General features: G+C 41.5%; 1 protein-coding gene across 1 annotated transcript; it reads right to left on the minus strand.

Annotated features, from left to right (window-relative positions):
• Positions 1-576: 576 nt before the first annotated feature.
• Positions 577-14,031, minus strand: LOC311238633 (uncharacterized protein; the record flags this gene model as incomplete). Its single annotated transcript, XM_084326766.1, has 3 exons — positions 577-1,545; positions 5,958-6,127; positions 13,902-14,031. The coding sequence occupies 3 exons, from the start codon at positions 14,029-14,031 to the stop codon at positions 694-696; spliced, it is 1,152 nt and encodes a 383-aa protein (XP_084182892.1). The 3' UTR covers positions 577-693.
• Between the last annotated feature and the right edge of the window lie 489 nt (positions 14,032-14,520).

Raw genomic sequence — 14,520 nt, forward strand, 5'->3', positions numbered from 1 at the left:
TTTAATCGGTTCATTTCCGTTTGATAGCATTTTCCCAATTGAGCTCAGAGAGTCTGCAACACTATAGCGTGAGGCTCGATTGATGAAATATGAATTCAAATCACTAATAAAAAAAAAATACGACAAACAAACACTATATAGCGTTGGTGGCACTCAACTGGCGGCATGAACTAACGACAAAACGCGTCCGTGGCACTCAAAGTGTTAAGTGTGTGGTGTCCCCCAAAAGAAATCCTAAATAAAATGGGGTCGCGTTATGAAAAAGTTTGAGAACCCCAGCTTTAGTAGAAGGTGTGTATGAGTCCCTGTTGGGGGGGGGGGGGGGCCTGAGCTGAGGGAGGGCCCTCAGAGAGCCTGGACTAAAATGCTTTAGTAGAAGGTGTGTATGAGTCCCTGTTGGGGGGGGGGGGGGGGGGGGCAGAGACACATCTGTGAGGAACACATTAGTCTGTGGGGCTCTGGGTCTCACTTGAGGAACACATTAGTCCGTGGGGCTCTGGGTCTCACTTGAGGAACACATTAGTCCGTGGGGCTCTGGGTCTCACTTGAGGAACACATTAGTCTGTGGGGCTCTGGGTCTCACTTGAGGAACACATTAGTCCGTGGGGCTCTGGGTCTCACTTGAGGAACACATTAGTCTGTGGGGCTCTGGGTCTCACTTGAGGAACACATTAGTCCGTGGGGCTCTGGGTCTCACTTGAGGAACACCTCAATATGTGGTTCCCCTGAGGAGGACAGACCCATCCAGGCGTCCTGCGGTTCCTCTTTAATCCCAGGAGCCTCCTCGACCAGACAGGGAGCCTTCTCCTCCTCCAGCTCCTCTTTGCAGCCGGCTGGAAGTGGCGATGGCTGACATGCGGAGGAGGAGGAGGAGGTGTTCGGCGAGAGCGGGGCGTATTCCGACAGACGGTGACCGGACTCCTGGGCCTCGTACAGGATGTTCATGATCTGCCTCTTCACCCTGATCTGCAGGAGAGGGTCCGTGATGAGCCTCAGCTCCTCGGCCACCTGCTGGGCGAACGCCGCCACCGCACCACCGGTCCCGGAGGAGGGAGGGGCTTGGATCGCCGCGGAGATCTGCTTTAATATCAACAGTTTCTGCAGCTCCAGGTCCTCGGCCTGATCGAGCCTCTTGTGCTTCTTCTTCTTCGCGGGCTTCAGACGGGTGGGGGGGGCGTGGCGGGGTGGAGGACCAGGGGGGCGCTGCTGTTCAGAGGCGTGCTGCTGTGCTGACGGGGGCGGGCTGCTCGACACGGGCGTGGTGGGCGTGGCGGAAGACACGTCGAGTGGCGTGATGCACACACCCGACATCTCCGCCTCCTCGTCGCAGAGACCGTCTGGATCATCGGCCCCTTCGTCTTCATCGACCCGTGCTGCGTCTGCGTTCGGTGCGTCTGCGTTCGGTGCGTCTGCGTTCGGTGCGTCTGCGTTCAGTGCGTCTGCGTTCAGTGCGTCTGCGTTCGGTGCGTCTGCGTTCAGTGCGTCTGCGTTCGGTGCGTCTGCGTTCAGTGCGTCTGCGTTCGGTGCGTCTGCGTTCGGCTTGGCCTATGAAGAAGATTAACACGTTAATAAAAAGGATTAACAGGTCAATAAAAAAGGATTAACAGATCAATAAAAAAGGATTAACAGATCAATAAAAAGGATTAACAGATCAATAAAAAAGGATTAACAGATCAATAAAAAGGATTAACAGATCAATAAAAAGGATTAACAGATCAATAAAAAGGATTAACAGGTCAATAAAAAGGATTAACAGATCAATAAAAAAGGATGAACAGATCAATAAAAAGGATTAACAGGTCAATAAAAAGGATTAACAGATCAATAAAAAGGATGAACAGATCAATAAAAAGGATTAACAGATCAATAAAAAGGATTAACAGGTCAATAAAAAGGATTAACAGATCAATAAAAAGGATTAACAGATCAATCAAAAGGATTAACGGGTCAATAAAAAGGATTAACGGGTCAATAAAAAGGATTAACAGATCAATAAAAAGGATTAACAGATCAATAAAAAGGATTAACAGATCAATAAAAAGGATTAACAAAAAGGATTAACAGGTCAATAAAAAGGATTAACAGATCAATAAAAAGGATGAACAGATCAATAAAAAAGGATGAACAGATCAATAAAAAGGATTAACAGGTCAATAAAAAGGATTAACAGATCAATAAAAAGGATGAACAGATCAATAAAAAGGATTAACAGATCAATAAAAAGGATTAACAGATCAATAAAAAGGATTAACAGATCAATAAAAAGGATTAACGGGTCAATAAAAAGGATTAACAGATCAATAAAAAGGATTAACGGGTCAATAAAAAGGATTAACAGATCAATAAAAAGGATTAACAGATCAATAAAAAAGGATTAACAGATCAATAAAAAGGATTAACAGATCAATAAAAAGGATTACCAGGTCAATAAAAAGGATTAACGGATCAATAAAAAGGATTAACAGATCAATAAAAAAGGATTAACAGATCAATAAAAAAGGATTAACAGATCAATAAAAAAGGATTAAGAGATCAATAAAAAGGATTAACAGGTCAATAAAAAGGATTACCAGATCAATAAAAAGGATTAACAGGTCAATAAAAAGGATTAACAGATCAATAAAAAGGATTAACAGATCAATAAAAAGGATGAACAGATTAATAAAAAGGATTAACAGATCAATAAAAAAGGATTAACAGATCAATAAAGAGGATTAACGGGTCAATAAAAAGGATTAACAGATCAATAAAAAGGATTAACAGATCAATAAAAAAGGATTAACAGATCAATAAAACAGGATTAAGAGATCAATAAAACAGGATTAACAGATCAATAAAAAGGATTAACAGGTCAATAAAAAGGATTAACAGGTCAATAAAAAGGATTAACATATCAATAAAAAGGATTAACAGATCAATAAAAAAGGATTAACAGATCAATAAAAAGGATTAACAGGTCAATAAAAAGGATTAACAGATCAATAAAAAGGATTAACAGATCAATAAAAAGGATGAACAGATCAATAAAAAGGATTTAACAGATCAATAAAAAAGGATGAACAGATCAATAAAAAGGATTAACAGATCAATAAAAAGGATTAACAGGTTATCCCCATAGAAACGAGGATTCTATGGACTGGAATAATGTTACTACTAAATATGTGTTGTGTTGAAATACAGCTACCATAGCGTTATCTAAAAGATTGAACAACAGTTTGTGTTTGTACATTTCCAAATTGTGTGTCAACACTATGTTGTTGTTACTTCGCGTAACGTTCATAGACATCGATGCAGACTATTGACTACTGACACGCTGAAGCCTCCTGTCATCCTCAATGTACTTTACACCCTTTATCCTCGGGGTCATTTTGACCCCGGCAGTTTAAACCTGTAGAAAATGATCATAATCAAAACTGTTACCCAAATGGATGTTTCATGTGTTGTTTTATCTTTCTTTGTTGACTAGTACTTACAGTAAATAACCATTTCAATAAAACATTACCCCCACTTCCCCCCCCCACCCACCCCATTATACATCCAGAATACCTATTATGTGACTATCGAAAAATATATAAATCACCATAAAAACTCACTGACGTAAAGTTTTAAAGAAAGATCTTTGCTGCAAGTTTATCACAGTCTTGTCGGCCCTGTCTCATTTCTCTGTCATCAAAGCGTATGACAAGATATAATATGGAATGCAGGGGTGTAAAGTACTTGAGTAATTGTACTTTGTTACAATACTTAAGTACTGTTTTTGGGGATTTGTACTTTACTAGAGTATTATTAGGTTTGTATACTTGTACTTTTACTCAATTACAGTTCAGAGAAAAAAAACACACTTTTTACTCCTTACATTTAAAATGCAGACCTACAAAGTACAAATCTCGCAGGTCCAACCATTTTAATTAGTATATTTGTTTCTCTGGCCAAACTAAAGTTAACGTTATTAATCCTTCGGCCACACTTTATTTAAAAACAGCCAATCAAATCCCCATCAATGGAAAATGAACCCGCCCATACCCATGCTGATTGGTCCTTGTGCAAGACGGGGATCTTTGATTAAACACCTGCTATCAGAATAATAGACAGTCAGAAAAAAAGTTTTCACTTTTACTTTTTAGTACTTAAGTACATTTAAAAGTAGATTTTTTTTTTACTTTTACTCAAGTGTGTTTTTAGCCAGATACTCTGACTTTTACTTGAGTAAGATTTTGAGACGGTACCCATACTTTCACTTAAGTATCATTTCTGGGTACTTTTTTTTACACCACTGAATGTCTTTAGAGACATGGTGGCTGGAAATATTGCCCTTCCAGTGTCAGCCTTCCAAAGACTTGCTGTTGCTTCTCCTTTTGATTTGTACACTCCTGCTAAAATGAGCAACAGTGTAGGCTTGCAGGTGGGTCCCATCCAACTCCTTCCAACTGTCCCCAAACACTCCCCTCTAAATTCATCATCTCAGGTATATCCTCCTCAGTTGATGGTGTTATGAAGAGCTTGAATGCTGACTTCATGTCTTGGACATGGCTGGCGGCGTATCTGGTGGAACCTGGGACCATTTCTATGATATTGGCAGCACTACACCTACCCTGTTGTTCAAGTGGGGAGCGGGACCCTGATAACTTTCCATTTGTGTAAAGTACTCGTGCTTGTGGAGACAACAGGAGCATCTGCACTAAGGGTCTCATTCTCATCAGAGGAGGACACCTCATAATCAGGGTCTCAAGACACATTCTTTTCCGCCACTTTCACCGTCAGAGAGCTGTGACAAAACTTCACCGGCAGAAAACCTTTTCTTCTGAGAACATGAATGAATGAATGAATGAATGAATGAATGAATGAATGAATGAATGAATGAATGAAAACTTTATTTAACAGATTGCAGAATGGGTACAATACAGTATGGCTCAATACACACAATTGTTAAGGGGATGCAGACCAGAGAAAGACGTTTGTCTTGTTTAAGTTACATCAGGGTCCCCCATTTTCAATTCATAGTGAAACATGAAGAGGAACCACACAGAGCACCAAGAGAAGTGGTGCTATATATATAAAAGCTGCTATGCAAGCGTTTATATGTTCGCTTCTCCCCAGTGTTGCGTAAACTACCGATGTCCTTGCGGGAACCATATGGCCCCGCCCCCATGTTGCGGGAAATAAGAGTTCTCAGGAAGTGAGTTATATGCACCCCCCCCCCCCCCCCCCCCCCATCCCACTTCACAGGAAATATCAGCGTTCTGGTTATATGCACCCCCCCCCCCCCCCTCCATCCCATTTCACAGAAAATATCAGAGTTCTCACAAAGTGAGTTATATGCATGCACACAGAAGAGGTACACCATGCCAATGTTCATGCTTTATTTGTTTTATTTTAAACGAGGCGATTTTGGAAATGTGTCCATTGAGAATACATTGCAATTTCAAGCGAGGTGGACCGGCCGGAAACAACAATGACGTAACCACTACACCTCCCTATATCAGAGTTCTCATTGGTCATTTCTTTGGCGTACTCTCGATTAGGGCTGACCTTTGAATTTTTTTTGGCATTCGAAGCTTCGGGCCGAGATTCGATTTTAATTCGAAGCTTCGAGATTAAAAAAAAAGATAAAAAATATTAAATAAATCTTATTTTATTTTATTTTATTTTATTTATTATGTTGTGGGACGTGTACAGCACTTTGTTCAACTTTGTCAGTGCTGTAAAGTAAATCTTAGACAAACAAAACACATTGCTTTCATGAAATATTGTAAGCCGTCATTTGAGGCTTTATACAAGCAGCACAATGAACACAAATCTGTCAGTGCCGAGTCCGACCTCATCTTAAATAACAAACAGCATTGCTTGTTGTAGTTAACAAAGAGAGGCGGAGTTGATTTTGCAATAAAAAATAAATAAAATATTGCATTTTACATCGAATTTTTTTTCGAGCGGAAACCCTGCAAGGTGGTACTTACGCTGATCTCAGTCACGCGGGCAGTAACGTGCACTTTAAGAAACGTGAGTCTCTTCAGTATCCACTGCTGTTTTTGCGACAGGCTCTTCCCACTCCGCCACCCGTCCCTGGGCTTGAGAAGTCGGGTATATTGTGTCCTCAGAGAGGTGGCCCTCGTCTTCACCTCCGACACTGAAGAGAGAAATGCATATGTGTGGAAAACATCAATGGAAAGCATTTACCATTGATGCGTCAAAAAGTAATTACGTAAAACACATAATACAGTCACTAAGGTTAGAGAATTTATACCATAAAAAGGAAATTACTAGGGATGTTCGATATTGGCTTTTTTTACCGATACCGATATGCCGATTTTGTCCAACTCTTAATTTCCGATACCGATATCAACCGATACTGATATATGCAGGCCCCCCCCCCCCCCCCCCCCAAAAAAAACGGAATAATTTCAGGTAATTAACATTACATATGTCTTGTCGTGGAATTAACACAACATTATGCATACTTTTGACAATAAATAAAATCAGAATTTGTTCTTACTTGCTTGCCTGGGTAAATAAAGGAAACGAATGTTAAAAAAAGAAATTTAACCGATACCGATAATTTACGATATCACTTTTTAATGCCAATATCGGCCGATAATATCAGACATCCCTAGAAATGACCATAATGGACAGTCACTAATGTTAGGCCCCTTTATCCATTCAGGTTATATGGCTAGCCTTCTTGCTACAGTCTGCCTGCTCTTTGTTGTTGACCCCTACAGCTACAGTCCAGACCTTCACCAGCAAACACAAAGCTACACAAGCAGCAGCTGCAACATGAAAGTGAGCTGGTAGCAAACTTGGGGGCTAGTCTAGTCTTTATTTTATTTTATAAAAATAAAAACATGAAATGGTTATTTTCTGTTTCGGTTTAAATTCTGTTAAAATGTTCAGTTTCAGTTCAATTCAGTTGTTCCTTTTAATAGAATGGATCGTTCAAATCAAAGGGTATTGCACATAAATAGGCACTTCAGATAATCCTTCAGAACGTTGATCGGCTCGGCAAATCAAAATGACACCATTCACCATCGTAGCCTATAATAACGGCATTGCATTGGCCTATCAACCGTTTTTTTTAATCTACTTTTTCTCCTCCTTTTTTCTGTGATTTTTCTCCCCATCCCAATTTACCTCTCGTGCCAATTCTCCCTCCCCTGTCCTGATCGTTGCTCGCATGTGCCCCCCACTGGCCGGTTCCAGGGAGGATAGAAGCCTTGCATTACATGTCCCCTCCAATAAATGTGGAGGCAGCCTGTCACATCTTTTCACCTGCCAGCGCAGACTCTCATTGGCGAGGTGCAACGTGTGGGAGGCTCACACTGCCCCCGCCATTTTCCTGACTTTGCTGTGCAGGCGTCCCCCAACCGACCTGTAGGAGTCGCTGTTCACAACGACCAGACTACCACCCTTCGACTTCCCACCCGCTAACTCTGCCAATTGAGTTAGTATGACGGCTGGCCCAAGCCGGAGGCAACGCCGACAGCCGGATTCGAACCCGGTGTCTCTTGCGTTGGTGACGAGTGCAATGTCCGCTGCGCCACCCAGCCGCCCCTCTATCAACCGGTTTTAATAAACAAACAGAAACAGTAGCATGATGTGCATCTTTTAGATCAATTAGGCTGCCTCTAAATATACAAATGAATTAAATAAGAATGGTTTGCTTCACTTAAAAAAATATGTATTATAATAATAATAATAATAATAATAATAATAATAATAATAATAATAATAATAATAATAATAATAATAATAATAATAATAATAATAATAATAATAATAATAATAATAATAATAATATATATATTTTTCTACTCCGACATGAAAATCGAATGTGGAGACTGGCACGACTAAACTCATCCCTAACACACACCAGACTACAGACTGGCACATCGGGGGACTTTGGCTTTTTTCACGCCCACAAGCACTTTTGGGGAAAACACAGACACTGTTCCTATTGACACCCATTGTATTTGGCCTGTATACAAACTGTCAGCAGAACTTAGACTTACCGTACATTGTTTTGAAAAGTGCATCATGTTAAGTCAAGTGATTACTTTCCAACACTGGCCAATATAGAGCGTTCACAGTAGGGATGTCCGATATTATCGGCCGATATTGGCATTAAAATGTGATATCGGAAATTATCTGTATCTCTTTTCATTTTTTTTTTTACATTTATTTAACCTTTATTTACCCAGGCAAGCAAGTAAGAACAAATTCTGATTTTATTTATTGTCAAAAGTATGCATAATGTTGTGTTAATTCCATGACAAGAGATATGTAATGTTAACCTGAAATTATTCAGTTTTTGGGGGGGGGGGGGGGGGGGGGGACCCTGCATATATATCGGTATCGGTTGATATCGGTATCGGAAATTAAGAGTTGGACAATATCGGTATCGGTAAAAAAGCCAATATCGAACATCCCTAGTTCACAGTCCATTGTGAAAGTTAAGTTTGATCCGTTTTCAGGCTTGCCTATTATTACCACAGTCAGCTGAAGGATCCCTACCTGGACATTTAACAGGATTGTGAATATGAATATGAATCTGAAAACTGTAGAGACTCATGGAAACTGTAACAATGTTCCAATGTTAGCTAATGCAATAACTGACAGGAAATAAAACATTTAGCAGTGAGAGCTTGGGGCCAGCTTAGAAACAGATGCATCATTGTTTAATACGTGATTGCTCGGCCTCTGTTCCACTGTGTGTGTGTGTGTGTGCGTGTGCGTGTGTGTGTGTGTGTGTGTGTGTGTCTGTTTTTGTGTTCCAAGGACCAACATTAAAATATTGTGCAACCTTATACACTGTATTTAAATAAATAACGTATTTGGAACTTACCCCTGTGTTATAAAATTCATTGAAATTATGTTTACGTTTTTACTTTCTTTCTATTATAATAATAATAATAATTATTATTATAAAAAACGTTATTTGTATAGCACCTTTCATACAAGAATTGCAGCTCAAAGTGCTTCACAGCAGTAAAGAAATTGGCAGATCAAGAGCAATGCATAAAGCGCAGACATAAAATAAGTATAAAACTAGCATAAAATAGACCGCATTATGGCATAGACTAAAGCATTAAATCACATTGTTTTTCATATTAGGATCCAACATCTTAACACTTTCAGCGCCGGACCAGAGTATAGTCGGGTTAACTCGCCAAACGTTTGGCTCCAGACCCGAGTATAGTCTGGTTTTGGTCGTTATTTCTTTTATTCGCTATTTTCCATTGATTATCCATCCAGGGAGCCTGATGTTATCATTGGGAATGGGTCTGAGATCGCAAACGTCCAATACCGCCGCCTGCCGCCTTGCGGCCGGTATTGCACATCCTTTGAAACTCTCTGGCTTGGGCTGTGCGTCGATCTAAAAAGTCCGGTCCGGGTTTACCTTGTCGGGTAGGACAAGCGTTTATAACACATGGATTGAGGAGAATCAAGCACTCCCGGTTCATGTTCTTTGGTGGATTATGTTGGCAACACGATCGACATCAATACTTGGAAATGGTAATCAGATAATTGGAATATTCTTTTTGGAGTACATCCTAGTCAAGGTAAGGGCTATATGGTATCAATCTTGCGTTGATCCAAGAATCCATTCACTGCGATCCGACCGTATGTGTGTCATGTGTGTGTGTAACGTATTCCGTTGGTGACGATCAAAGCATAGGAAAACGAGCCCCCCCCCCCCCCCCCTTCATGCATTCATGATGAAACATAATACCGATAATATAGCGTTGATTTCAGATTGATTGTCGATACAGGCGAGAAACGGCACGGTTTTGAGTGAAATGCACTAAACGCTGCATAGCGTAGTTTTCTGGGATTAGACAGGATTACTCTAAAACTATACTCATATTCACCACGGTATAAAACGGGAATGTATGGATGAAAAAAAAATCTTTTTCACAAATTGAACGATAGATACTCGATGTCAAATGGGCAATAGTATTATATCCATAGCTATGATATTTAATATAGTTTGAGCCCTGAAAACACCGCCATGTATCCGTATACTTTCAAGCGGTGGCCTTCTTACCACACGGTACACAGCGCCCTCTGGCGCTGAAAGTGTTAATAGGCCTCTTTGTTTACAGTTTGATTCTATGGCCATTTAAAAATAGACAGTAATAAAAGAGTAAAATAGAATAGACGGAGTAAAATAGTACAGTGCAATAAAAATGCTCTCATCTATAGTACTCTACTTTACAGTACAATAAATCAATAAAATACTAGCCCACATTTACAATACAATAATCACATTGTGCATGTAATGAGTCTAACAATCAGTGCGTAAGAGGTAGTAAGATACAAATGAGCATAAAAACTGACACATGAATTTGACAGGAAGTGCATAATAATAGGCAGAATAAAAATACCCGGTGGTAAAACAGTTTCGCCATCAGAGGTGACCGGTCAGTTCAGGACCGTTCACAACCGCACTTGGTCACTCGTCCGAGCGGCTCGTCGAATGACGCTCGTCGGATGTTTCGTCTTGTAACTCGAGAATGGAATCACGCAATAGGTCGAGTGGGGCGACGATCGAAAGGCGGCAAATTCAACTTTCCAACAATGTATCGGTTGATTGGTGAAAACGCAGCCTGGAGCCGACAGAAGAGGGCAAAGTGCCGTGACGTGCGCGCAAGTCCGTGTGACGGCCCACATTCGGGCCGTCCGATTTTTAAGAGGTTCAGATCATCAAAGGGCGGCTAGGTGGTGCAGTGGGCAAGGCGCTCGCCACCAATGCAGGAGACGCTGGGTTCGAGCCCAGCTCTCGGCATTGCTACCAGCTTGGCTGGTCGTTCATACTAACACAATTGGCAGTGTTAGGGGTGGGAAAGCCGGTGGGTGGGTCCTGGTCGTTGTAAACAGCGACTCCTACAGTTCGGTCGGGGCGCCTGCTCATCGAGGAAAGGATCTAAGAGGGGTAGTGTGATCCTTCCACACGTTACACCCTCTCAGTGAGAGTCCGCTCTGCCAGGTGAAAAGAAGCGGTTGATTGGCTACACGTGTGTTGGAGGAAGCACGTGATAGCCTCCACTCTCCCAGACCTACTGTGGGGGGTAGGTGCGCAGCGACCAGGAAGGGGATTTGGAATTGGCATAACGACTAACATTGGGATGGGAGAAAAACGGAGGAAAAAGGAGGGGGAAAAAGATCAATACTTTTTTTTTAAAAAAGAGGTTCAGATCATTAACTAAAAAGGTTTTATTATTCAGATATCTGACATTTAGGAGGGCTAATTTCATTTGTTGGACTTCCACGTCAGGAGAGGAGATCTGCTTTGGCTGGACCTTGATAACTTTGAGGTTATCAGAACGTATACTAGGCCTAGATGATGTGTGTTTATAGCAATAACTTTTACCATGCCATTGGCTGGTTACGATTACTGGTATGTTCAGGGAGATGGCACAACAACTCTGTGGTGCTCCAGGATAATCAGGCTGGGTAGTAGTTTGATTGGACTGAGAGGAATTTAGAGTGTTTCCCTGGCATTATACAATGGCATGCAAATGTCTTGATTCCGATTGGCTGAAACACTTCTTTCAGACGTTGTTATTTCTCATAACACACTCCACGTGATCCCAGAACCCGCCCACAACCGAATTACTTTGTTTTCCGAATCACTTCGCCGTTCGTGTTTTTAGGAATGAAACCAAGATGGCGGACATTCCGGACAATAATCTTTATGAATGGATGTATTGATATCGTCATAACGACTCATTCAAAAACGGGGGACCCTGATGTAAACAAGACGAAAGTCTTTCTCTGGTCTGCATCCCCTTAACAATTGTGTGTATTGAGCCGTACTGTACTGTACCCATTCTGCAATCTGGTAATACAATTTTCAATCAATCAATCAATCAATCCAATAACAACCGCTAACTTCACTGTTAGATGGCATGCTTTGTCGCAACCTGCCTCTGCAAAGGACACTGTCGCACGAAGCGATTTCACTGGATGTCCCGGACACAATGGAAGTATGGATATATTCGTAACAAATAATTTAAAAAAGATACCGTTAACACTTTGGCTGCCTAAGGTTAAATTCATGATATACCATAGATTGCCAGCGCTATTTGTCTATGGAGAAAGTCCCCTTCTTTGCAGGGCTATAACTTTTTAAATTCTATTGCTACATTGCCATTATTAGGGCCCATTCAAAGTCCTATATGTATTGTTCATTGTGTAGCAACGTTAAACTTTTTCATTCACATATTCATAGTAAAGTATGGTCTAATGTATAAGTATGTTTTCATCTCTTTCTGCATCTTTCTCCAGAACGTGATATATAGCCCCAAATGCATTATATTGATGATGAAATACAGTTTGATGGCAATCAGCGCGATATAAAAAATTCCAACTAGACGTACTTCTAGAAGTTACTACACGTCATCTGATGTTGACCGGATGGGCGAGGGGGCGTTTATAATTCCGTGGGCAGCGTTATACCAATCATCTAATGTGGGTCAAATGTTGATAATAGCAGTTAGTATCGAAGACGGTAACGTTACACGCTAAAACTCACCCCAGTCTCCGCGCGCCGTTGGGCGATCATCGTCGAGTAGAAATCTTATCATTATGGGATATATTTTTACCCGGTCCATCTCCAGCTTGTATAATGGTATATACGTCCAAATCATGTTGTTTATCGAGTTATTGCCAATCGATCACCGTGTAGCGTGACGAGCCAGAGTCCCATGACCTATAGCGAGCGCCCGGAAGTACTACGGTCGTCTAGGACAACCTCTATTCAACATCCTGTTTGGCGATTGCGCCGATCGGCCACCAGATGGCGCTCCTGAACCGCCAGAGAGCTCAGTGGGTCCTGCTGGTGGATCTCAGGCCAGCGGAGGGGACATATGAATCCGATCGCAGATTTTTGAAATATTGATATAAGGACGACGTAACGCGTCCTCCGGCAACTTTAGCATGGCCAGCAAAGACGTCTAAAGACGGGTCCCGGCAGTCAAAGTGTTAACTGGAATATGTTAGTTGTTTACACAATGTTGGATTATGTAATTGGTTTTGTTAGATGGCATGCTTTGAAACACCACACCTCCCAGCTGCTTCTAGACACGGAGGCAACTTATTTTTTTTTTTACCTACTTTTTCTGCTGATGGTTTTGTGAATAAATCTCCATTATGCTTCAATTACTGTGTGTTTATTGTATAGCAATACGGTTGGATGAATTCGGCCATTGTATAAAATCACTACATCACGCGACAGAGTGTGTTATAGAAATTAGATCACGCCTATGGGGGTCTATTAACGACCACCCATAGGCGTGATCTAATTTCTATAACACACTCTGTCACGTGATGTAATGCTTAAACACAGAATAGTCTCGTTGTTAACCCCTCCTCCACTAGCCTCACTGTTAGCTTCTCCACTATCCTCCCATTAGCGCTAGCTTCTCTGCTAGCCTCACTGTTAGCTTCTCCTGTTTCTTCCCCATCGGATGTATATATTTTTTATGATCTCTTGTTGCTACACAGTTCTGTATATCCGTTTGTCGTGTATGTCATAAATGTCACGATGAATTGAAAATGGGGGACCCCGATGTAAACAAGACGAAAGTCTTTCTCTGGTCTGCATCCTCTCAGCAGTTTGTTTTGTATTGAGCCGTACTGTATTGTACCCATTCTGCTATCTGTTAATAAAGTTTTCAATCAATCAATCAATCAATCAATCAATCAGCAGAAAGTAGGCCAATACAGGGGGGACCCTGATGTAAACAAGACGAAAGTCTTTCTCTGGTCTGCATCCCCTTAACAATTGTGTGTATTGAGCCGTACTGTACTGTACCCATTCTGCAATCTGTTCAATCAATCAATTCAATCAATCAATCAAACAGATGTTCAGCCATTCAAGAGCTGTAGTAGTGTCTGCTCACCTTGCTGTCCCAAAGCGTTGGCAATTTCAACCCAGCACTTCTCCTTTTCAAATCGGTTATTGTAATGTTTGCTTGAGACATTATATATGCATTCCTGCTGCTGCCACAAGTCAACCAGCCTGGCCTCCATGCACGGGGTCCAGCGGACACGTGGATATAACTGAGCTTTAATCCTATGTCCTCTTGTTGTTGTCGTCTCCATGGTGGCGGATCACACACTACCCGAGTCACTCAGCGTCTTTAGGAAATCCTCCCACGTCTCGCGAGAAACACCACAACCACCATTCTGAACAACATCGCTGTCGCAGGATTCGAGTGCATGTTCACGCGAGACAACGGAACGGTGGCTTCTTCGGGTCCATGTAATGGTAGTTAGCACGCCAGTTTGCAGCATTACTGCCACCTAGTGTATTACTTTATTTATATATTCTTTTTAAATCCTTATCCTTTATTACACCCAGGTTGCCAAACGTCAACTTAGCTCCAATAACAATAACAATTTAAACAATAGAAAAGACTGAACTGACTAATGTCACAGTTGTTACCATGAGAATATAACCCCTAACTCTGGATGTGTTAGTGTCTTGCAACAAGTGCCCTGGGCCAAGTGTCATGGTGG

This window comes from Notolepis coatsorum (assembly GCF_963971535.1).
Source record: "Notolepis coatsorum genome assembly, chromosome: 12".
NCBI classification, from domain to species: domain Eukaryota; kingdom Metazoa; phylum Chordata; class Actinopteri; order Aulopiformes; family Paralepididae; genus Notolepis; species Notolepis coatsorum.